At 40.2% G+C, this 25549-nt stretch overlaps 1 protein-coding gene across 6 annotated transcripts in view; it reads left to right on the top strand.

The window, feature by feature from the left end:
* Nucleotides 1-25549, top strand: part of LOC131592317 (TBC1 domain family member 30-like) — a 48020-nt gene that overhangs the window by 5252 nt on the left and 17219 nt on the right. For 4 of the 6 annotated variants that reach the window (XM_058863735.1, XM_058863733.1, XM_058863732.1 and 1 more), the window contains 4 exons: nucleotides 18995-19056; nucleotides 19453-19518; nucleotides 22432-22557; nucleotides 23451-23636. In XM_058863735.1, coding sequence (XP_058719718.1) covers nucleotides 18995-19056; nucleotides 19453-19518; nucleotides 22432-22557; nucleotides 23451-23636 — 440 coding nt within the window. Of the gene's footprint in view, nucleotides 1-13180; nucleotides 13361-18994; nucleotides 19057-19452; nucleotides 19519-22431; nucleotides 22558-23450; nucleotides 23637-25549 lie in introns of those variants that run through there. The other 2 variants (XM_058863737.1, XM_058863736.1) reach the window with 1 other exon arrangement.

The raw sequence follows: 25549 nt of genomic DNA, 5'->3' as shown, positions 1-25549 counted from the left end.
TAAGTCAGTTTGGCTGGAAACAAGCAGGAATGCTTAAATTTGATTCAACATAAAATAAGATGAAGTTACAGAAACAGAAAGTTCATTAATATTCTCTTGTATTTTTAATGAACAAATAATTTTACAAGAAAATTTCCTGAAATTATAAATAATTTATCTGTCATAGCTGTGTCACTATGGTGGTGCTATGTACTTATAATAAGAACTTTAAATGGGCCTCATGCTGTGTTCAGAAAGATCCTTAGTATTCTTTTTGGTAATACTTGTTGAGAAACTATGATTAAAGTATTAACTACTTTAATTACTTACTAATTTAATTAATTACTTCTGTTACTTGTGAATTGCTTCTGTATAGAATTCTCTAAGACAACAATAAACATTTGCTTTCTAGTTTTTCTTTCCCTTTTTCTGGTTTGATTTAATGCAGAGCCAGTAGAGGGAGACAGAATATTTTATTTTGTGCAGAACTAGAGGTGCACCTCTGGTCTTGATAAAGATACAAAAGCCATCAAACTTCCATAAACATGAAGGGAAGTGCTTTACAAGTGTGGTCAGGCAAGAATTGGATTAAAAGGTTTAGCATCAGTGTCCTGGGGTGACCTTATGATGCTAGTATTCCAAATCGCCTAGTTTATGTTACATATTAAGTTCTGCACTATCTGTTGACAAATAAATGTTATTCACAAAGGAAATATTAGTTTCTTTATGCAAAATAGATGAAAAACAGGGACAAATAGCTTTTTAATTATAACTGAGATCAATAATTCCCACATGGTTGTCAAAGTTATTCAGAAGTTCCTGACTAAATGAAGGGAATCTTTTGGAATCCAACTACAGGAATTCAGAGGGTTATGCCTGTATTTATTAGTGGTGGTTGAAATCACTTTGAATGTATCTTAATTGGACAGAAAGGCAGCATGAACTGGCATCATCTGGGCACAGATTTGTCCCCCACATATCCCCAGAGCATGGACAGTTTCCAGGTAGAAGGCTGGGCTATGAAGTCTCCTCAATTTCTGAGAATGAGGTTCTGTCTCTATAGCATCAACTTTTCTCACAGGGTATAGAACTCAGAGGAAACTGGGAAAGCATTGCCTGGTGTTATTTGCATGAATTGATTAGGAAAGAACTGAGCAAGATCACATTACCATGTGTACCTGGAAAAGTGCAACTCAGACATGCAAGAAAACTCGTACATCTAGATTAAATTTCTATTTTCTGTCTCCTTCTTCCCTCAGTCCTACTGCATCTCTATGTCCTGTCCCATCCTATTTTTTTTTTCCTGCCAAATGCTTTATTAGCTTCTCTTGCATGACCCAGTCTTTAAATATTTGACTTCTCAGCTCTGTTCCATTTTCCCCATCCCTGCATCTTGCACTATCTTGCAGTGTCCACCCAGATTACTCCCTGTCCTTGAGCTTTCTTCACATTTTTCCTTGGTCCCCATTTGATGTTCTTCCTTGTCTTTTTCCTGCATGAACTAATTGTCTGCTTGCCCATTTCCTCCATCCCTTTTCTTCCCTCAACATGGTTACAAAACCAAGCCAGAAATTCACAATTTTTAGTTCATAAGGTAAAGATTTGGTTAAATGTGTAAGAGCAACTTTAACACAATATAGTGTGGACACAGGTAATATTGATTTGATTGAACTTGAACTTGATAAGGCTCTTGGAGGAGAGGAAAATTTTTCATGATCAAAACAGTCAGCCATTGAAATAATCTCACCAGGAAAATGGTAGATTGCTCAATGTTGGATGCTTTTGAGGTTTGGCTGGACAGGATGCTGGGCCATCTTGTCTAGACCACAAGGCTAGGATTTTGTTGAGAAAAGTTGATGATCCTTGAGGTCCCTTCCAACCTAGTATTCTGTGATTCAGTGATTGATTTCACTCTGGATCAGACGCCTTGCAACATGAGGCAAGTACTTATGTACATATGTAATAATTCATGCATATAAAATTTTGCCTGTGGCTTATCTGTCTCTTCCCACTCACTTCCCAGTAGTTTGATGTACTATTGCAGTTGTATAAATATGCTTTAACCTGGAACACCCCAATTGCTCTGGTTTATTTTTTTTATTTCTTTATGGAGACTTGAGTTACTCAGTGAATATTGCTGCTATGGCAGCTTAATGGAGGTGGGCTGGGCACTGGTTAGCAAGGATTTTCTGATCCATTCTATGACCTGTGCTGGTTTGCCAAGAGTGAGGTAATGGAGCAGTTAGAAAAGGAAAGAATCTGTAGTTAGTGATGCTGGAGCTTGGCTCAGTGGAGATGGTAGCTGTGTGCTTTGTCTGTCAGCTGCACTGGACTACTGGACAGCAGTTCTTTCGATCTGGATGGTGGAGTTCACCTGGTGGTCCCTTGGGATGGGCATGCACAAGGCAAAATGGCTTTAGATCTAAGTGCGATCTTAACTGACTTGTTCACTGTTACCCAGCATTCTTAATAAATAGTGTAATTTTTGAAAATATTACTGAAGTGCCCTTCAAAAGAGCCACCTAGAGAAATGAATATAAAATTAAATGTCATTTGACTAAGATACTTCATTCAGCTTCAGCCAGCAAAGATTCTGGAAAATCTGAAAGCTTATTCTATTGCAACTGGAGCCAGGGCTGAGAAGGATTACTTTTCTTTTAACATTAGGCTTGAAGGAGAAGGACTGCAAACAACAACCTTCATTGCTGTGCATCAGGGCATGAAGAAATGTTTCAATAAATAGCTGTGTGTCATGTTTAGTATTTGCTCATATAAATTAGATTCTGTATTCTGAGTATCTGTTAGTTAGACTAGGAGAGAGTTTGAATGTTGTCAAACATAATAAGAGCTGTGTGGAACTCAGACTGACAACTAATCGCTAACAGAATAATCCCAAGGAGTTTTTAGCCAGTGAATTCCATGGTTACTTTCTTTTGGTGAGATTATCATCTTAGAGCTGGTCTTTGAGCAGCACAACCAGGATGCTGGGACTTGGGGAAATAGTTTAACAGAGCAGCAAGTCAGTAAAGTTCTGGTATAGCACTGTGTTTCATCCCTCTCTTAGGATATTCTTCTAGAGAACTACCAGCATAGTATTCAGATTTAAAGTGTAATCGTGCTGCTGGTGGGATGTGAACACAGAGTATGATCTTGCAAATAATGAATTTTGAAGTCTTTGATCGTTGATGAGCAGTAGCATTGGTAAGCCCTAGGGGGAGAGACCACCCCACTGCACTGTCTCCAGCCACCTCTTTGGGATGATCTGTGCTAGCCCCAGGAAACTGACTGGTGTGTGACTCAATAGAAGCCCTTGTCAGGCTAATTAAAAACACAAACTGACTGCCATCTTCTCTTGCTGTAAAAACAAAGCTGTAATATAAATTCAAATAGGCAAACTGTGCAGTTTCCTTGCAAACCTGGCAAATTGTGTGAGTGTGCAGATTTGACACCTCTTAGAGGCCACTTAGAGGCTAATTTCAGTTTCTTAACGCCTAAGGTGAAGTAAAGTTTCTTTAATTTTCTGGTGTTGAAAAGATTTTTTTTCCTTCTTTTATCCTTGAAAGAAAGAGGCTGGAGTTGCTGTCTAATTTGGTCATATATCAACTGAGATGTTCTTGTGGTCTGTGTCACTGCAGAATATCAGATTCAAAAGGTGGCAAGAACTAAGTGCTTGAAGCATTACAGAACCTGGAATCCTCACTTTTGAGGGAAATTCTGCTTTAAGGATACAGAAACTAAAATATCTTGTTCCAGCATGAAATAAAGCACCCACTCACAAGAGTCAATTGCTTATGAAGCAAAATTCTGAAAGCTTGCATTTCAAACCAAAATGCTTTGTTCAGATGCCTTTTTCATTTCCTATTATGTAATGAGCTATTTTTGAGTAAGATGATAAAATGTTTAATCCTAAAAAGAGTCAAAAACATGCTTTTAGCATTTGGAAATCTGTTTTCATGAAAGATGACATTTTGCTGTGAAGGACTTTGCTTTCCACAAACAGATATCTTATGCCAGACCTTTCCATTAAAGTGGTTTCAAACAACTGTATTACAGAGATCTTCCTGGGAACATTCAGCAAGACATCTCTGCAGCTCACTGCCTGGCTGCTCAGCACTGGGATTGCCAGGCTGGTTAGGGAGGTGAGGAGCCCACATACATTCCTAAGCCATATGTTTCCCTTCTGAGTCTGCAGGGGTTATATGAATCCTTACTTTTCTGTGTCACATACTTTCCTAACTTCTTTGTCCCTAACTCTCACCACTGAAGTGTCTTATGTCTACCAAAAGTACCTCCTAGCCTCCTCAGAACTAATACCATCTCATAATTGGCTAAAATTTGAGCAATTATTGAAAATGGCTTTTATCATGGCCTCCTTCAGCTATATTCTTCAGGATTTAACTAAGAAAACTCTCTTGGTGGCTGCTTCGGCTAGCATCAGGGCTTTTGTTAAAAGCCGTGGGAGTCTGTTTCAAGTGACTCTGGGCTTGTATCAGCACAGGGTACAGGACTACACCTGACTAGCACTTTTTTCTTTTAAGTGTCATTCTACTGCTACTGTTAATAGGAAATTGGCTACATTCAGAGCTGGGGTCACTGATGCTGGTAAATTCATGGGACAGTGTGGAGCCTGCTGATTAAGAGATCATTATGTCCTTGAGGAAGATGCTGCCTTCTGGCTCACTGCTGTCACTCATTTTCCAGTTCAGTGAGCTGCTGTGTCTGGAGGGGTGAGATTTTCCTCAGAAAGGGAGATGCCAGGGGTTCAGGGCTAGGTGGAACCTGAATGAAATAAGCAGCTGGCCTCAGGGCACTTGCTTCTGAGAAGAGCAAACTTGGCCTGAAATGTGCCTCACACAGAAACAGGTGGCTGCTCTGAGACATACCAGCTCTTCACCCATAGCAGTGTGGTGAGACCTTGGAGCCCCTGATCAACCAGCTGTGGTATCCCACTTCTGTATAAGCTGTGGGGCCTCTGAAATGGATAGCCATGTTCCTGCAGCCTTCCATCTCACCCCACTTTGAATGCTTGCCCTGGGAGATGGTAGACATCTGGGGTGAGGGTGTAGTGGGGTTACATTGGCCTGTCTGAAGTGTGTTGTGTGGGTGTGTTCTGTAGTTGGCCTCAGCCTCTAAAATGAAAGGTGCACCCTGCAATGGCCACCTGAGGTGGTGAGAGAATCAGCCACTGATTATCTAAATACAAATTAGTTCTTTCCTCCCTCCATTTCTCTCGCCCTCCATAGTTCAGCAGTATTTCTTTAATGATGTAGAAACTTGTTGGAAGAGTAACAGACAAATGTGGTTACAACATAAAAAAAATATTTTGCAGAATAAATATTTCGTTGTTCAATATATCATTGTTCAGTTATAGAACTGAACAGTAAACTCAGGAAATCATTCTGTAAGCAATAATCTGGCTGCTCAATCTAGACCTGGTTTGCGACTGAAAATGCAGATTGTTCGGTATAGGGATGTACAGATCAAATTCTTGTCCTGCAGCATTTGGTGTAGGATGTTGTAACTATCCTTTGTCAGTGTGCTAGCAGCTGTGACAACAATAAAATTGGTTGAGTCAGTGCTCCACCGGAGGTTGTGTTTATTTTGGGTATGCATACAACTTGGAGGCTGACTGCTTAGCTGCTTCTCCCTATTTTTCTGTATAACAGTAATCCTGTTGCTGTTGCAATGTCATAGCTAACCTCACAGGATTAGCTTTGTAATAAATGTAGAATTTTGACTCCACTGAATTACACTTTTCATAACAGCTGTGCCACGAGAAGTTGATATATTGGAGAGTGCTTGTTATATAAAATACTTCCTTAGTATTAGAAATGGGGATTAAAGCAACAGATTATTGTGTGTGCAGCTTTTTGGGTTACTTATCAAACAATACTTGTAGTATTTCTATACTGATTTCCCTGCAAAAAGTGGTTCTCAAACCAGTGATCTCTTATTTCTCTGGTACTGCAGTAACTTTGGAAGGTGGGCTTTGATTAGCTCAAATTGAGGAGGCATGCTGGAGGAAGGATGCTGCTGTTTGGAGACATCAAAGTCAGAACAGCCTGTTCTCTGTCTACAGTCCTTGTCAGTCAGTCATGACAGTAGAAATAACTGGCAGGCACTGCTGTTCCCTCTGCTCACTTGCAGCTTTTCAGATGGATACCTGATCAGCAGTAAAGTTTTGTTAGTCTAATAGTTCCCTGAAAAAGTGGAAAAGCTTTTCATTCTGTCACCCAGGGATTATTGTGATTAAATGAGGCGAAGTGCCAATTTCCATGTAGGTTCAGGAAGCGTGTGAAACAGCTCATCCTGCTGCAGCTCAGCAGCTGCATGTCTGCCCTGGGGCAGGGTGAGCGCTGGCCATGGGGGCAGGAGTGGGGTGCAGGGCCCAGCTGTGCAGAAGTCTCAGCCTGCATGTCTGTGTGCAAAAGTGTGTGCTTTGCTGCAAGGCATAATCAGCATCCAGGAGATAACCTGAGTTCATTGCACTAACTGGCAACTTGCAAAGAAGCTGGCTTTACATCCAGTGGTGCCAAAGGCCACATGGGAAGCAGTGATGTGTGAGAAATACACCTGAGTACATTCACATTTCACAAATCTTTACAATTCTGAACTGATGGTAGATGTGCTCGGATACCTGCAGGTAGTGAGAGCACGGCATCTGTGGCAAATGTTGGACAATCAAGATGTAAGGGTTTGTGTGAATAAACTCATAGCAGGGGTGGCTGTCTGAGCTGCATAACTGTAATATCATGTCATTTCAGTCTTTAATCTTTTTCTGACAAGCTTTTGGATGTGAAAACAGCCTGAGAGAAAAAGTTCTCTTAGATTGTATGCATAGTCTTTCACACTTGTCTAGCTGAGCACTGCCTTCTTTTTTATTCTGCTGGGAGTTACACTTCTGTACGAGAAATGATGCTGTTCTTTTTCCTACTGAAATTCTCTTTAAAAACAAACAAACAACAACAAAAAAACAACCCCAAACATTGTGAACTTGTAGGAGGGCTGTTAATGGTGCTTCAGTGAAAATACCCAACAGGGTATATGGCCTTTAAGTAACACAGATGAATTTTATCTCCGAGTGGTACACACTAAACATTCTTTGGTTGCATTAGCCTTTGAAGAAAAGATTTCCTGGATACTGAAGATCAAATGGAGGATAACAGCTGCTTGGGATAATTAGTGCTAGGAATAGACTGATTTATGGAGCATCAGGCAGTGCCAGCAGCTATGTTTCTGCAGCTTTGAGATAGCTTGGTGTTTAAAAAGAAGATGCTAGAAAAGTAGGCTGTGGAACTTAGTCTGTTTGGATCAATAGTCCTGCTTATAATTCTGCACTGGAGCAACTCTAAAAGAAGGGTTAAATGTGAATCTCAGATTTTAAAAATATTTTTCTCCTTGAAACTGTTAATAACCTGAATTTGATTTACTGAACAGTAAATGAGTACTCCTCACATACCCTTGAAATTTGCCAGGGAAGTCAAGCCTGTGTTCCATCTCCACATTAGATCATCTTACTTAGAAGCCTATCATCTATCTTTTTCTTAGTTAAAATTTTCTTAGTAAAAATTGGAATCTTCTTGGTATGTTTTGTCAGCAGTGAAACAGTTTCTAAATTTAGTTCTCTATAAATTATTGGTAACTTCCTAAAATCACAGAACCTGGTACTGATCAACATGTTTTCCTTGCCATCCGTACAATACATATGGCCAAATACAGACCATGAAGAGTTTTTGGTTCTTGGGCTGGATTAGGCATCATTAATAGCTAGCATTTTAATTTTGTGTGTGTGTTTGCATGGTTTTTCTTGTTTGTTTGAGTTTTGGGGTTTTTTTTTCCTAACATGTTATTGCTAATTTCTTGTCTTAGCCAATGCTCATTGGCAGAAATAGCTATTGGCCCTTAGGTCCTGCAGGAAAAATAAATATACAGTGAAATTAAAGGAAGTCAGAGTGGGGAGATAATCAATGTACAGAGCTGATATTTTTAAAAGTGTATACTAATCTGAAGAGCTAAATATTAATGGTATTTATAGTAATTTTTAGAGAGTTCTAGAAGTCAGGTACCTATTGAGCTGGACAAGCTAGACATCACTGGATGAATAGATGGTATGAGACACTTTGAAAAACAAGCTTTATGAGACAAGATTATTTGAAGGCTGGTAGAAGAAGCACATAAAGAAATGAATGAGTTGTCCCGAGCTATGCAGAAGTAAATAGAGTTTTGCTGTTAGCTAAACGTGCTTGTATGGTGTTGTACATGCTCAAAATCAATTTTAATGGCTCTAGGCTTCAGTGCTAAATGAGCCTTTGATTAATCCTAATCATATCCAATTCAATAAACTTATCCTGTAAGAGTAGGTTATGAACTGAAGTTTTGTCATTTAGCTGTTGAGTCAAAAATGTTTGAATAGTAATGTTCTTGGAACTGATAACTATCTTCTCTTCATCTCACAAACTTCATTAAAAAAACCGTGTCTAACTTGCTTAAATAACTAAGGTGTATTTTTTTCAGGAAGTGGAGGTGGTGGTTTGAGGTTTTTTTTGCTCTGCTAGCTGCTTCTGTTTCCAATACTTGGAGAGTCTGCTCTGTGAAGCCATGGCTCACTTGGGAGATAAAGAGAATTAGGTGATCTGGAGGACTTGGGGTTGCAATAGCTTCATGTACGTTCAAAACTTTCTTTACAGAACTAGTGGCATCTACAAATGGGAACCAATTCATACATCAGCAAAAAACCAGAGTGTTTGTGCAGGCCTTGCTATTGACTGATCAAGCTTTGTGATCTCATTTGGCGCTTACATGAGCTTCTCCAGGAGTCAGCTCCACTCTCCTCCCCAGCTCCAGAAAGGGTCATGTTTCTGTTCCTGTGGAGGCCACGTGTACTCGGAGAGAGGATCTATGCTGGAAGCTGGACTCTTTTCCTTGTGCAGTGCTGGACAGGCTGGCTCTTTGCTAAATGTCTAATGAAAGCCTTCTGTGGGCTGAACCTAGTCTTTGCTGCATGTCCTTAGTATTGCCGCAAATAAGGATGAATCAATGCATAAAAACTTTTATGTATAAATGCGGTCCACTTCATTTATAATTCCTGGCTCACAGCAAAGAGATTTTGTCATTAATAATGTTTCTAACTTTGGCAATTAATTTTTAATCTAAAATCTTTCCAAGTGTTCTATTTGTGGATAAATCTTGTCTTGGGGATATAGGATCATTTTGCTTTTTTTTCATTATGTTGGGCAGATAAAAATCCTTCTGTTTCCGAAATAGTAGCTCAGATGAATGAAGCTGGTGATTCACACTACAAAATTCAATTTGTATGCTAGGTGCTAAGCAAATAATCAGATTCTAATAAAGGAAGAGGAGTTCAGTTTTATATCTGAGAGGACCTGCTATGACCTCCATTTTTCTGCAATATTATCTTAAACGTAACTACAAATCATAGCTGTCAATTATTTTTTTCATGTATTGCATCAGTTTTTCTGCTGAACTTGTGGCTTATTTTTTTAAATTACCATGTAGCATTTAAGTGGGATTCTAGAGTGTGAGTACTGGCCAAGATTTGCATTTACTTCATATTATTTAGCAAGGTTAGGAAATATTTCTCAACATTTCTTAACTTCATAATCATACTTTCTGTGTCTACAAAAGAAATTAAAAATATTATTTTGGTAAGGCATGTATTAAGAAAAATTTTTGAAGAGGCCTACATAATAAAAAAATATTGCTGAAAACAATGAAAGTGGAATCTTTTTTTCTTTTGAGCCTCATGGTATATTATAATACACGTCAAAACATATGTTGGTTTATTTGCTAACTTCTGTAGAGTTATTTGAAACCGTGTGGTAGTAGGGTTACACTTTCTGGATGTATTTTTTTGGCTCTTTAAAGTAGTACATGGAGCTCTGGGGTTTAGCAGACAGTGACCCTATGATTTGGTCAATAGAACAAGTTTTCCTTTGTGGTTGCAATACATTATTTTCCCCTCATCCTATTGATATATATCTCTTTCTGATATTTGCTATATTGTCAACTGCTGTAGTGCTTCTGTTTAAGTGTAATTTCCAAAATCCTCTTGGATTAATCATATTACAGTGTTATCATACAAAGAATTTACTATATTTTTTCATGGGTACATGTCACTTTAAGTATTTTTGCTGACACTGGTGTTGAGAATGGTGGAAAATAAGCTTTCTTCACAGATTTTGACTGTTTTACTGGGATGTTGTGATACAAATCAGAATTAAGGGAGGTCTCTACAGTTTTCTGTGAAATAAAGGGGTGGATGTGGGGGTCATGAAATAGAGTGACCTAGCTGAAGATATCTTACCATTTTTGGAATTTTAATTACATTCAGTCTTCTTAGCACACATCAGAAGAGAAGTGGTGAATTGTGCCTTCTAGTAATCCTAGGCTTGGGCTGTTAAAACTCCATGCAAACAGATTCTTTAAAAGTGAGATTGCTCTGTGGCCCCGTTTCTGCTGCTGTTCCTGTTGCTGCCCCATCTGTTTGTACTCATTGTCCCTTTCTGGCAGCCTGTGTTTTACCTCATTGTCTCTGTGCAGACAGAAGTGAGCTAAAGAATGGAGAGGTTTGAGGGAAATGGAGGTAGTCAAAAGCTGGCATTGATCTTGGGACTGACCATCCTAAGTTGATTGAAAAAAAAGAACAAGAATGCACATAGTATTCTTAAGAAGTTCTCTGGCCTTAAAATGGCATGTGTAGCAGATGGTGGTAAGATTGAAAAGAGGTACCAAATGAGGAGGTAAGGTTTTTCAGAAAGTGACTCTGTTGTGTGGGAGGGAATACATGAACTACAGAGGGAGGAAAAAAAGCAAAGTCTCATGGTGATTATTACAAAATACTGGAGCTGAAATATCTTGCCTAGCCAAACATTTTGATTTCTTTTTCCCTCAAAATCCTTTCTGAATGTCATCTGTCTTGTCAGCAAATGCAGATGAGGGCTTGTGGACATGACCAGACTTCCATGCACTGGTGGATCAAACTAGATTCATGATGGTCGACAGGTCTTGCCACAGGCAGATCAGAGGCTTTGCCTGATCAGTGATTAAAACCTACTGCCATCCACTTTTCTAGAAGCTAGATTCTAGCCCTTAAAATATGTATATGTATGCTTAATGGGAGGCTTATCTCTGCATCTGAAATCCATTTGTACTAATGATCCAGTGAGTCATCCAATGGGTATGTATGGCCTGGCTTCTTCATTTTGTCTCCTGAAGCTCGACTTTGCATTTTTTCCCTTGGAATAACATTTTATTAATTGGCTGGCATGCGGGAAAGCTCCTTAATGGTACGCTTGGAAGTATCTGTGTTTCCAGTCACAGTATGATTGTCCTGATTGTTTCCAGTTTTCTTGTAGAGACAAGATGACAAGTAGGAGAAATAGCAATAATGGGGATACAGAATTCTCATTTTGAGAGCTGGTTATCTTCATCAGTTAAATATCGGTGTCTTTCTTAGACCTGATTTCTAATTGTTTAAAAACTGTAGGTAATGCAGTTTAGTATGATGACTGATTCTCACTGTCTGAATAATGAGTGAAACTGAAACTTTGGTTATGGCTTCTGAGACTTTGGGCAACAGCATATGGTGTTGGATTAGTCAGTCTTGAAATGATCCAAGAACGATGTGGTGCTATTTGCAAAAGGTGCTCAGGCTGGAGGAGAATATTGCAGAGATAATATGGCTATTTCTGTATTTAAATGTTGCTGTTATAGTCCCATTGGTACAATCTGTACACCTAGGGAGACTAATTGATTTCAAATTTGATGCTTTAACCACTAAATCATCATCTCCAGCTGGCACTGAAATAAAGTGATTTGCATCATCTACATCAGCAGGGAAGTGTCACCTTTGTTAAAAAAAGAACCACCGACACACAGACTTAATTATCTATTCAGAGTGCAAGCTAACAGCTCAATGTAGTGACTTTTCTCTAAAACCCAAGCAGATATTTAAAGAGGCATGATCAAAATCACACTTCCCTGAAAGCTTAACAGTGGCTTCTAAAGATAGTTATAACTGATTTTTTAAAAAGGCTTGGTTCTGTGTTTTATATTGTGTATATTTATATATAATTAGCTTTACTGCTTATCTGCTGCCAGTTTTCTCTCTTCATAATGTAACTGAGAAACACATCTTTTTTAAAGGAGGAAAATGTTTCAAAGCTACAGTTGTTGGCAGGTGGACTGAGACTCCTGGTAGTTTGGTCTTTGAGCCTGACAAATGTGGTGTGATAAATCTGCTCTTCTTCCACAGAAATGCTGAGTGGTTTAGGTTATAAAAGCGGTCACTATTTCAAATGCTTTTCCTTCTTGTGAATCAAACCACTAGTTTGAGGATCTCTATGAAACCCTTTTAAGATATTCTTAGGCCAAATAGCTCTGGAAAATGCATCTAATAAAGTGCTCTTGAATCACTTCTTTTAACTGTTTAGTGCATGGCATATTACTTATAAGTGCAGTTGCAATGTATATTCATAGAAAAGGTGGTTGTTTTAGCTCAGGATGTTCAGGGTCTCTTTACTGGAGAGTGAAAAACAGAAACTGTGCAGTATGCTTGCATGTGCTGCTGCTGGGGCTGTCGTTGAGCAGGACCCCAGCCTGCCTTGGCACTGACAATGCTGTTAAACTCTTTGCTCTCCCCCTGCTCCATGGTCTGTCGGACTCCTTCCCAGGACAGCTTTCTGAAAAGGGCAGCAGGACTATCTGTATATATCCAGCTGTAGGCCCGAGTACTACGTGAGAAAACTCTTTGGCGGATATTCAGCTCGTTTAATTCTCGGGAGAAATGTCAGTATTGCCGCCCGCTGCAGGCGTCAAGCGAGCCGTGTCCGTGCTGTCCGTGTCGGCTGGTCCCGTGGATCCCGGGGCTTGTGCAGCTGTCCTGAAGCCCTTTGGCACAGCTGAGCCCCACCGCTGCCGCCGGGGCCCCCTTTATTTCTAGCCAGAGCTGCCGCTCCCCTCTCCCGCTGCGTTCCAGGTGGTGCTGGAGGAGGAGGAGGAGAGGCTGCTAGCTTATTCAGGCAGTGATGCTAGGATTGTGGGCGGGAGCAGCTTTTTTTTTTTTTTTTTTTTTCCCCTTTTTGTCTTTCTTCTCTCCTTGTCCTCCCTCTTCTCTCCGGCACTCGGACTTCGCCGTCTGCAGTGCGGGTCCCCGCACGCCATGCCCCCCACCCCGCCGCCCTAGGGCGAGCCCCGGGCACCATGCGGCAGGACAGGCTCACGGGCTCGCTGCGGCGCGGGGGGCGATGCCTGAAGCGGCAGAGCTCGGGCGGCGGTGTGGGCACCATCCTCAGCAATGTGCTCAAGAAGCGCAGCTGCATCTCCCGGACCGCGCCGCGCCTGCTGTGCACCTTGGAGCCAGGTACCCGCGCCGGCCGGGCGAGGCGGCGGCTGCCGCCCCGTAAGCGGCTTAGCGGGGAGGGGGGAGCGGTCGGGGCCTGGGGGTCGGCTCGGAGAGAAGGAGGAGGAGGTCGGCGGGCGATGAGGGCTGCGGGTAGGCGCGGGAGACAGCGCCCGGGGGCGGCCCCGGCCCGAGGCAGCTGCGCCTTCTCCGGCCGCCGCTGCGGCAGCCCCGGCGCGGCCCGGCCGGCGTGAGGAGCCGCAGTCGCGGCCTGGGGCCCCGCGGCGCGTCCGGAGCGCGGGGCTCTCTCCCGGGCTGCTCCGGCCTGGAGCGGGGAGCGGGGCCTGCGAGGGGGCCCCGGGCCGGGAGCGGCGGAGGCACCGCGGCGGGTGCGAGGCGGCCCCGCGGGGAGCGGGGCCGGGCCCAGGCGGGAGGCCGGGGGCGGCCGGGGCCCTGCGGGGAGGCAGCGCTGCCCCTGCTCCTGGGGACTCCTCCTGCTCCTGTCCCGCCCGAGCCGCGGATCCCGGCTCCGCTCTCCACATCTCCCGGTCCTTTCCTTGCTCCTCCCGCCCGGCGTCGCCGCCTCGCCGGGCTTTTGTGTCGTCTGTCCCTACTGCCTTTCTCCCTCCGTCTCCTCTCCCCCGGGCTCGGCGATTCAGCTTTCTGCCAGTCTCTCCCCGAAGTCTCCTCGCATCCTCCCCGGACCTTTCCTGATAAACCTGCTAACTCTTGACCTGCCGGAGACCCCTCCTCCCGCCCAGCCTTTGTCTGCTCTAGGGTGTAGTCTAAATTTGCAACCATGCCTATTCCAAGGGGAAGGCATCAGCTCTGCAGCTATGTTTTCTAGATCCTGCTTCAGTACCACAATCTTTTAAGAACTGGGTGGTCAGCTAACAACGTGGGTTTACTCCAGGGAGGTGGGCTCTCAACAGAAGTGCGAATGGGTGATCATGACTGAATGCCAGATTCTAGTTGCCTGCCATCAAAATGTTGATTTTTTTTTTTTAATGAAATATCAAGAAATTTAAATTCAATTTACCATGTTAGACCTGTCACTTGTAGCTAAAATGTTGTTGATCTGTTGCCTAATTTTAGGCATTTACAAAGCAGGCAAGCCGGAGTTCCATGGAAACATAGAGCAATACATGGGAATAAATAAGGATCAGTTTCCCATTGTACTAGCTTTTTCCCATTGTACTAGTGTGTGCATCAAGCACACAATGCTCACTGCCTCTGTGTGTGAGGTGAGTTAATAACAGAAGCTGTTATTAACAAGGTCTTTGGTACATTTTGGTACAGATTTATGGAGTTGATGTTTTCAAGATTTTCTGTCTTGTAATTCTCAAAGATCCCTGCTCCAACAGTAGTCTGCTATTATCCCAGGTAATGACATTATCTGGATAATAACATTCTTGTATTTACACTCACACAAAGACCAGGGGATGTGATTTGAGGTGTAACTATGAATGCCATAGTCATAAAAATCTGACTGATTTGGGGGTTCCATGTTGTTCATATGTAGGTAAAGACAATAACCCCATTCAGGATATATGTTTTCATAGAGTGGTGGGCATGGGACACCTAATGAGCCCTTAAAAAATATGCTGGATGAAATATTATGCAGATTTACTTAGTGCCTGTATTAGTTGTCTGCATTGAGAAGTTTTTCTTGACTGGAGATCTTAGATGTGTTTTGATACATCCCAGTCTGAGCTCTGGCTCCTGATGGAAGCGGTTTCATACAGGGTTACTCAGGATGTTACTTTTGGAGATAAATTGCAAGGCTAAGAATTTTCTTGAAACAACAAGCAGCATAAGGTGATAGTTTGTATTTACTCTTCTCTTTCCTCCCACTGCACACAAAACTGCTTTAGGCCTTTTTCCTCCTTTATTTTTGATAAAATATTTATTTGCATTCTGTGGGAGAGGTTTCGACAGCTGTGAAATACAGCCAAGAAGCTATAGTACTAATTTGCAAGTTTAAAGCTATGTCTTTATAGCTCACAAACATGCTATCGTCTTAAAAACACATAATCTTCCTAGACTTTCTTCTGGTCTGACATTTCTGAAAAAATCCCAGATTTCACCCCATCCTTTTGTTTAATTTAATTAATTAATTAGTCCACTGAGGGTGAACTGGGAATTTGATTCTCCCACTCCGGCTGACAGTATTTTTCTCCCCTCTTGTGGCACTTTGGGTGGTTCTGTGCTACATTTTGGTTATGCAGTGGAGGACTGCTAGGGTTTGGGAATCCTAGAGGTATAATCTTCCCTCTTACAGCCTTTTCTTGTTGGGAGTTATTGTGTATTTTACACAGGAAAGAATACAGGACTGTGGTTTGGAGGGGAGTTTATTTTCCTCTTCTTAATTTTTTTTATTTTTTATATAAGTTTTCTGCAGTGGTTTCTGGTGACAGGCTTGGACGGGCATTGAACAGAGCTTATTTTGGCATTCCCCTACCCTTCAGAAACTTGTTGTCAAGCATGTACCTTTGTGTGTCCTTGTATTTGTGGAGCTAATCATTCCAGTGTGTTCCCAGCATATTCCTGCCAATATAAATTAATATGCTTCTCAGATATGAAGAATCAGAAAGTGTATGAACTGGAGGTGATACTTATATGTCAAATGAGACCATAACCTGGTTGATTTAATATGAAAGGGCTGAATTGTACTGACAATATTTACAGTAGGAACTATTCCTCTGTGTGTGGTGCATCTATGCCAAGCTGTCCCTGCAGAAGAGCTGGGAAGACAAGTTCTCTTAAGGCCTGAAGGGGTCTTTTTTTGCAAAAAGCATGTGTTTGTTTTGGAGAGGAATGTGACCCAAAGATGGAGGATTGTTAGAAATAGGAAAATCCAGTGAAAATGGGTGCAGACCTGTGGTAGGGTTGTATGGTTGTAGGGTACTGAGGGGGGAAGAAACTATTGCAGAATGTAAGTTAGGTTATGGAGAGAAGACAACTAAATAAAGAAGGGGGAATGATGGAGAAAGGAAGGTTTAGGAAACCAAGAGAGGTTGAATTAGGGATAGGCGTTAATTTCCTTGAAGCTCTAAAACTCAGGTACAAATTCCTTGAGCAGAATGCAGAAACTGCATGTAGCAAGATGATTCTTCTGCCAGAAATAAGTAATGGGCAATGAGATGCTGCTCCCAATTTGCTGGTTACCTTCCTTGCTCTCTCTGTAGCGTTGCAGCTTTTTTTTTTACATCTTACTTGCTGTATTTTTTATTAAGCAATGTTGTAATTTTTTAGTTTTAGTAAATATAAATGCTTTAAAATGGATGGGAATGAGGAACAATTCGTACTGTATGGGGTTCATTCCCCATGGATCTTCCCCTCCCCTATCACAAAAATGTCACATAATTTGATTTGGAAAATACTTCTAATGGAGAACAAATAAAAGGGACACAGATCCTGTGGCTTTTACAAGAGGTTGTCATGCATGGCATGACCAAGCAGTTCCTCACCATACTGAAGAGAATGTACTGTGTAGTCTGGTGTTACCGTGTGATGTAATTCTCATTTACAGTAATTTTCACACCTGTCTTAATTGTTTGCTGTGATTTAATTAACTTTTGTAGATGGATGATCTCATTTCAGTCTCATTTAATCAAGGGTCTCATTTGAAGGGTCTCATTTCAGTCTCAGGAGGGACATGTACTTTGATTGTAGTGTGAGCTCCCTGGTCATGATGTTCATGTAACTATAGATAGATTTTGCCTTGCTCTGAGATTTTATCTTGCTCTTGATCTTTTGAAGACCTGGAAGTATCTGCTTTTGTCTTTCTTAGGAAGCTTCTAGGACAGAGAGAAAAGTTGTCACTGGGATCTTTTAAGTCTTAGAAAACTGTGAAATAATTAATATTTGGCACTGGGCTGGAAATAAATACATGGTTATTTTGGAAGGCTATTGGTTCTTTGCTACAAGGCAGTGTTAGTTAATGTGCCAGCGTCTGTTACTTTAACAAAAGGAGTTCCTAGTCATGATGTATTTTTGTATGTATTAAGGTTTTACAGTACTTACTATTTTTTCGCTTGAGAATGAAGTTCATGTTTTCCAATTTCAGCAAATGTGATACAATTTAATCTTAGTAGGTTATTGGCATTGTTACATTGCTTTGAATTATTATGAAAAGGTTTTTCTATTAGGAGTCCCTGCTGAGTGCCATTGCGCTATGGGAAGGAATACTAATAAACAGTTACTTCCAGGAATAGTTATTAGTCCTTCAGTGTTTTTTCAAGACATATCTATTATGGTTTGAAGCCTTTATTTTTCTAGATCTGACAAGCATGTCTTTTAGAACTAAAGCAGGGAAACGAAAGCACTAATCCCCAGGTCTCAGTGATGCAATTCTAAAATGCCAAAATTCTAAACAGTGCTGGAGTTTGTGTGATGTTTTTTCTTTGTTTCTATTCACTCACCCCCAACAAAGAAAAAAAAAAAAACAGTGGAGAAGAAGGCTTTGTCTTTAAATATATATTTATCAGGCAGTAAGGCTTTAAAATTACTTACCACCACTTCAGTATGTTAATGCTCAAAGGCATTTTACATTCCATAAATAGCAAATGCCACTACAGTTGGGTTTTCTGTCAGACTTATAGGTTTAGACCTCCAAAGAACTGAGTATTACCAGTGAGTTGGTTAGCATGGATATTACATAATTAAAACATTGCAGGCTTATAATCTGTTTGGGTTTTCTCTCTGTGTGTATATATATGTATATATGTATTTCTATATTAAAAATGTTTGGCTTCATATCCTGGAAAGATGAGAAGCTATGCATAACATAATTGTAAAAATGGAACAATACCATTTTATTAAATTATGGAGGGAAAATAAAGGAGGGCTTCATTCTTTGTGCCAGCAGACGGGAGGGAGGGGATGGAATCTGATGCCGTGTTCAGCACCTGAGTTCTGGACAGCGGCATTTGAAGGACCAAGGAATTGTGCATTCAAACTGCGGGATGGAAAGCAAATTAAACATTTTACTGTTGATCATGTTCTGGCATACTGCAGTGCCATGTTGGGATCCACTTGAGACTCTGGTATTTTATGTAATATTGTATGAACAATTAGTAAGCCTGCTTCATAACAAATAAAATAGTTTGCTTATATGGCCAAAATAAAATCTATGCTTAAATAACAATAATGATCAAATGTATCTTATGGTCTGAGAAATTATAATATATATATATTCTTAACAGTAATATATTTTAACACACCAAACTCATAAACTAGTTTTGACCGACTTAATGTCAAGAAGCTTGTGTAGATGGAAAGAAACTGTCTCTGCACCAGTATTTTTCTGTGGATGCATATGACAGTTTGCAGTATACTATTATAGTTTGTAGAACTGTGAACTATATGAGTACTAATGAAATGAATTGGTCCAAACCACATCACTAAAGAGCATGTTACTGCATTTTAAAAACATTTTGTCTGTATGCTTCTTAGCATATTCCTTGAATCCACTGTGAAGACAAAATTAATTTAAACAGGTTGAAATGTAGTTGTTAAAACAGGAAGATAAAATTTTGTGTTCTTGTTTCAGCTGTTTGAACTGTTTGTGTTTGGGGTTTTTTGGCTTCTTTTTGTCTTCTGAGCTAAATGAAATAATGACTTTTTTTTTTTTTTTTTCATTTTTCTTTCTAGGGGTTGATACAAAATTGAAATTCACACTTGAGCCATCTTTAGGTCAAAATGGTTTTCAGCAGGTAATTTGATTTCTTTTTCTCTTGAGTTTGTGAATTAGTGGTTTCTCTGCAGTCAAGGTGCTTGCCCTCATTCAGAAATGCATTTGTCATCATAATATCAGCATATTATTTGCAATTGCATCATGAGCTGTTTCACTGGTATTCAGAAAATGGAATAGGCTTTCATTATTTACTCATATATTTCCTAAATCCTTGTGTCCTAGAATGTTATACTTTTGTCATATCATCAAGTAATTAATCTGTATCTTCCCTGTGAGTGGATTAAGCAGTGAAACTCTGAAATATGTGCAGTAAAATGAAATGGGTGTGCAATGTCTGCAAGGTTGTGAATGTTGCTGTACTGTAGCATTAAACTAATGATGGATATTTTACATTTTTGGATGTTTTTGCTTTTAGTGGCATGATGCGCTCAAAGCAGTGGCCAGACTGCCAACAGGGATCCCAAAAGAATGGCGGAGAAAGGTAGGTAAACCTCTATGCCTTGTGGGCCATATTGCCTGTAGGTTTCTCAGGAGAGGTGAATTACATCAGTATTATCTGTTGGTGGGTTTTATAACAAATATTTGGACCTTTTAAGTTGTACTGGGGATTTTTCCTTGTTTACATTATTCAGTGACAACCTCACAGGGGAGCTGGAAAGGCTGAGGAGACAGGTAAAGATGGTGTTTTCAATAATTGGGTTCTTTTTGCTTGAGGCTTAGGTAATTTATTCTGGTGCAGATGTTATTGCTTCATTCTGTCAGTCTCAAGAAATTGCACTGGTGAAATTGCCCCCACTGCTGAAGATAACTAAAAGGAGAACATATCTGCAGTGTAGGTTGTCACACTTACGAAGGTGAAGTTGATACATGCTTAATGCTGACAAGAATGCTCATAGAAACAGTTCTTGGTTTACCAAAATTAGGGAAGTTCAGAAACAAGAGTGATGTAGAATGGCAGAGTGCACCATTAATGGGAAATTGCACTGAGTTAGTGTGGTAGGAAAAGGTCCATTGAGATTTTGCTAGACTTACTTTATTGCATTCTTCAATGTTTGAAGTCCCCTAGTATAAAAAGAGACACGTCTCTTAATTTTTTTCTTTAAAACTGAGTCACACAATCTCAGCTTTGAAAACAGTTTTAATAAAAAAAATACTTTTGCAGATTTACAAATTATGTGTAGTTCCACATATTTCAGATGCATCAGCTTAATTTCCTTTTCGTGTTTTTTGCTACCTTTCCAAACTGAACTCTAGCCCTTTACAGACCAGGAGAGAAGGACGAGAAGACTTAGTGGCATTGTTTTTCTCACACCACGATGAATTTATTTTCAGTCTACAACTTCAGTGAATCATTATACCCATCTAACAGCCTTTTTTCTTACCTGAAATATTCTTCTTCCACTCCAGAAAGTGTCTCAGACACTTGTCTGTACCACTTGTCTGTGGTACATGATTGGCAGAGGTCACAGAATCACAGAAGGGCTGAGTTTGGACAGGACCTCTGGAGGTCATCTGGTCCAACACCTCTGCCCAATCAGGGCCACCTACAGCTGGTTGCCAACTCCTGGTGACTTTTTAATATCTCCAGGGATAGAGATTCCACAACCTCCCTGGGAAATCTGTGTCAGTGCTCAGTCGCCCTCACAGTTAAAATGTGTTCCTTGATGTTTGAGGAGAACCTCCTGTGTTTCAGTTTGTGCCCATTATCTCCAGTCCAGTCACTGGGCATGGATGAGAAGAGTCTGGCTTCATCCTCCTTGCACCCTCCTTTCAGGTGTTCATACACACTGGTAGGATTCCCCCATAGCTGCCTTTTCTCCATTCTGAATGGTGCCAACTCTCTCAGCCTTCCTGCATAGGAGAGATGCTTTGCAACTGGGTGTCTCCAACATATACTGCTGCTTGGGATTATTTCTTCCCTCTTCCAGAAGCAGAATTTTGCACTTCTACTTGTTGAACTTCATGAGGTTCTTGTCAGACCATTTTTCCATCCTGTCAAGTTGTCCTTGGGCTTATCAGCCACTCCCCCCAGTTCTGTGTAATCTTCAGACTTGCATAAGCTTTGCCACATCATCCAACTCAGATCTGTCTTTCCTTTTCACTCTGCCCATCCCTGAGTTTGCTCACACGTGACCACATGATGCTAACCAAAGAAACAGTAGTAAGAAAAGAGATGTTGTCTTTTTACTGCCGTTCCCTGGTTTCACAATGGTTTTAAAATAGATACTAAAACAGAGGAAGTATTTTGTGGTGGCAGCATGCTGATTGCCTCCTTTGCTGTCAACAAAAGGAACAGGTTGACATCTGCATTATTGTTGTGGCATGTGACATTTGGTTTCTGGGGCTGGCAGAGATAAAGAATCCAGTCAAACAACATCAGTAGGATGTCAGCAGTGCTGAGGCTGTTGGAAGGCAGAGCAGTGGCATTCCTCCATGTGGGTGGCTTTGTGAAAGTGTGGGTAGGGATATTTAAATGCAGAAAACATGAGATTCCGGGAACTGTCGATAAATTCCTTCATCGTGCAGCTATCTAAGTGTTTAAATCTGTGGGAAGTGTCTAAATTGCTTTTCTCACTTGAGTGAATTAACGGCTGATATAAAACTTGACCAGTTTGCTTTCATGATTTCTTTCAGCTTCCTGAAAAAAAGGGTCCTTTCTTGTTGCTTGTTGTCATTGTATGATCTGTCATGTGTCATGGTCCAGGAAGTTTTCAAATCTTTAATAAAGGTCCCACCTTTGTCTTGGATAAACATGCATAAATCTGTTCTGGCAATTATTAGGCTTTAAAAGTAGTGAAAATGTTTGTTTCAGAACTCTCTGCAGCGCCAACAGTTTAATTCTCTTGTGAGAGTTAAGTTGTTCCGTTCTGAATCATGCTTTCAGATCAATCCCAAATGGGGAAAACTAGATATTATTTGTTCCACAAAGTCATAAGAAGAGATTTCTGATACAGGGAAGCACCAGCACTACTAGATTTCTTTTGGGAGTTCCCAGGAGATGTATCCATGGTTGAGTTTGAGGAAAGCCAGCAGCAGTGTTATCCTTTTATAAAACTCTTTGCTGGTTATAAGGATAGAAGGTCTGAACTGATGGAGAGTCCTTGCATTGTGTTTCCATCTTGGAGGGCCCTTGTGAATTCACTGATGGCTGACTTGTATCTTTCTAAGCTTTCTAAGATCTGGATGCTTAGTACTGACCATTTCCTTTATGTTTTAGGGAGCAAGGTATTATTTTGATTGTGCAAAAATGGTGGTAGCTAAAATCCTCTTCTGCATATTTCAAGTCTAACAGCAGATCACATATGGGTGAAGCTGATAAGGTTCATCTAACAATATATAAAAAAACTTTATATTTTATCCGAGAAATAATTAATTTTGTCATATGTATTTCTAGGTTTGGTTGACCCTGGCTGATCAGTACTTACACAGTATAGCCATTGATTGGGACAAAACCATGCGTTTCACATTCAATGAAAGAAGTAATCCTGATGATGACTCTATGGGCATCCAGATAGTAAAGGTAGCCAGCTAATTTGTTATTTCTTTTCTCATTTTTTAATGAAAAGTTGACATTTGAATTTGGATTTATTTTCATCTCTGCAGCTGCTTTGGTAAAAATTGGATCTTAATTCCCTTTGGCCCACCGAAGTTTGTTTTCTTTCGGCTGCTTTTTCCTTTTGCACAAGTCTGGTTAGTGTTAGCTGGGGAAAAAAGTGCTATTTCTGGGGTTTTTTCCCTTCATTTTTACTCTTTTTTTATTTTGAAAAAGTACTGGAGTTTAATGAAGACAAAGGAACATGAGTGCTTTTTTCCTTCTCTGTAAATAAACACAAATGTTTTCTGGGAGTAAAAGCATATTTTAAAATACAGCAAATGAGCATTTTTCAGTTGTTTTACAGGAGTGAAACATATTTGCCTATTTGTATTTCTCAGCTGATTAATGTTTAAGCAGTCAGCCATTTTGTACATTTTGCCTTTCACTTACAAATCACTTAAATTTTCAGGACACAGCTTCTGGCTTGTATGTTTTGAGAAGTCACTTATCTACTAGTTTATTTATATTTTGATAAAAACACTTTATCTTTTTCATGCAATTAGCAGCTGTTTTGTCTTGCCTGTTATATATATATATATATATATAAAACAGAGGTCTGTTAATATCTTCTGTGGCAATGCCTTGTGAACATCTTTTAGAGCACTTGCTTACTTAAGAGCTTCCTGAAACTGTTTTGGGCAAGCTAAAGGTTTAACAGATTGAAAAAGAAACATTGTCATCAACTTTGGGAGTATGTACTGGGTGGGTGGAGGTGGAAAGAAAACTGGGACAGGCAAGAGAACTAATGGGAGACGGAAAACACACATTTTTTCTCTCCTTGTATTGTCATTTTAATTTTTATTTCTTTCCCTTTAAAGGACCTTCACCGAACTGGCTGCAGTTCTTACTGTGGCCAGGAGGCAGAGCAAGATCGAGTGGTGTTAAAACGCGTTTTGCTGGCTTATGCCAGGTGGAATAAATCCGTTGGCTACTGTCAGGGATTTAACATACTAGCTGCACTTATTCTGGAAGTAATGGAGGGCAATGAAGGGGATGCCCTGAAAGTGAGTGAATTTTTTTTTTTTTCAGTGTCAAAGATTACTTTTACTTAGTGAACTTTAGAATAAACCAATGTGTGAATTTTGGAGACAGCCTAAAAGAGCAGGACTCAAAAGAGCTAGCAGATTTATATTGGTGAAATTTTATTTGTTTTTTTCTGTCTGAGCTAAAATTAATAGTTTTAATGTTTGTTAAATTTTTATTTGAAAAAAATAAATGGGACCACTGCTGCTTACTGTAGGATATCTTATCTCATAATCCCAAATCTGCTTCCAAAGGTAGCTGAAATATTAAAATTTCATTATCAGCATCTTATGTGGCAGCTCCATGTGAGGCAGTTAATAAATAGGCTACATTTCCAAGCACATCCTAGGAAAATACTAAATATTCAAAATGAAAGTAAGTCACTTTGAATCTAATTTCTGGGCTATGTTAGTCTTACAGTGTTTTGTTTTCTTAGATATTTTTTATTGTAAATAAAAGAAAGGTTAATGAAATTTACAATATGTGAGAACATGAAAATACAGTTTACTGCAGGACATGGTTTAAGGTGCTGCCTGTAATAGGAAGAAAATACCATAATATACCAACTTTATTCAGAAAGTAGAATTTCCTTTCAATAATTCTTGCTTAAGATTTCCTCAGTATTTTTAACTGTAATTTATCATGTTTTATTGTGATCTTATACTGTCCAGAAGCTCCCCAAATACATTGTGGTAGCATAGGAAATATGGCTGTTGAAGGTTTATGAAGTCCAAGTTGACAACAAGAACTGTGTGCATTTTTATGTGTTGGCTGTTATTGTGAGTTGTGTCAGGCTCCTTGTGTGGAGGAAACAATGGAATAGAGCTGCCCCAGGGAGGTAAAGCACTGAAGGCTCTTTGCACCAAAGCTGGTCTTACCTGGCAAAAATAAGAATGGAAAAAGTAATTTCTTTTCCAAGCTTAGTGTGTGGGCTTTTCATGGTTGGAATTTTCCCAGAAGAAAGGGAAGAGGGGAAGGGCAAGGAAAGGAACAGGATGGGTGGGAGTAAATAAGAATTTGGTATTAGCATGTGATGGTTTTGTTGTAGTCACTGCCACCTAAAGCAAGCAGTGAGTGAACAGCTACAGAGGCCTGGAAAGGTGCCCTCAGGATTGTAGCTATGGGGTAGCTTTGTTTGGGTTATTGTAGAATCTGGGAATTAAGGGAGCAAGGGAGTTCTCAGGTCTTGGCAGTCAGGTCCCATTTCTGGGGAGGACACTATAAACAAAAGCTCTATGTCTGGGAAGCATCTCCCAGGGGCTAGGAAACAGCAGGTATTACTGATGCCAAGGGGCTTTAACAGCACGGGACCCAACAAGATAGCTTCAGTGAATGCTCAGCCAGTGATACTTGAGTGTTCACTAGTTCAGGTAAGCATTAAGTTAAATCCCTGGAGTTGCCTCAAAGTTAGCCTACAGAAATTATGGTAGGCAAGAAAATCCCAGCTTACATGTGTGGAAACTATATAAAAGTCTCATAGAAACTGAAACTCAAAAAAAACTTTTCTTGCATGTTGTGTGGAAATGCTACAGATTCAAATAATAAAAATAAATAATATAGAGATGTGTTACGAAGAAAGTATCTATTGCAAACTGGTGAATACATGAAGTGCTTTTTTAAAAAGTCTTCACAAAACAATCCACGTGATGGTGGAATGAATGAACTTCAGTATTGAAAAAGATTTCTGTTCTTTTCTGTGCTCTCATATATCAGAGATCAGTGAAGTAATACTACTCAGTGGGAAGGCACCAAAGGCCTTTATAGAAGGGTGTCTTTAACATGGGGGTTTATAGCTTATTGATTCATAAGGAATTAATGAAAACACAGATAGCACAGTTGTAAGTTAATGTTGCTATATCGAATTACTCTTCCGTTGCTTGAAATAGATCTGAAC

The sequence above is a fragment of the Poecile atricapillus genome, chromosome W (genome assembly GCF_030490865.1).
Source record: "Poecile atricapillus isolate bPoeAtr1 chromosome W, bPoeAtr1.hap1, whole genome shotgun sequence".
Taxonomy (NCBI): Eukaryota; Metazoa; Chordata; class Aves; order Passeriformes; family Paridae; genus Poecile; species Poecile atricapillus.
Note: the sequence above shows the minus strand (reverse complement) of the source record. Positions and strands in the feature narration are given on the sequence as shown.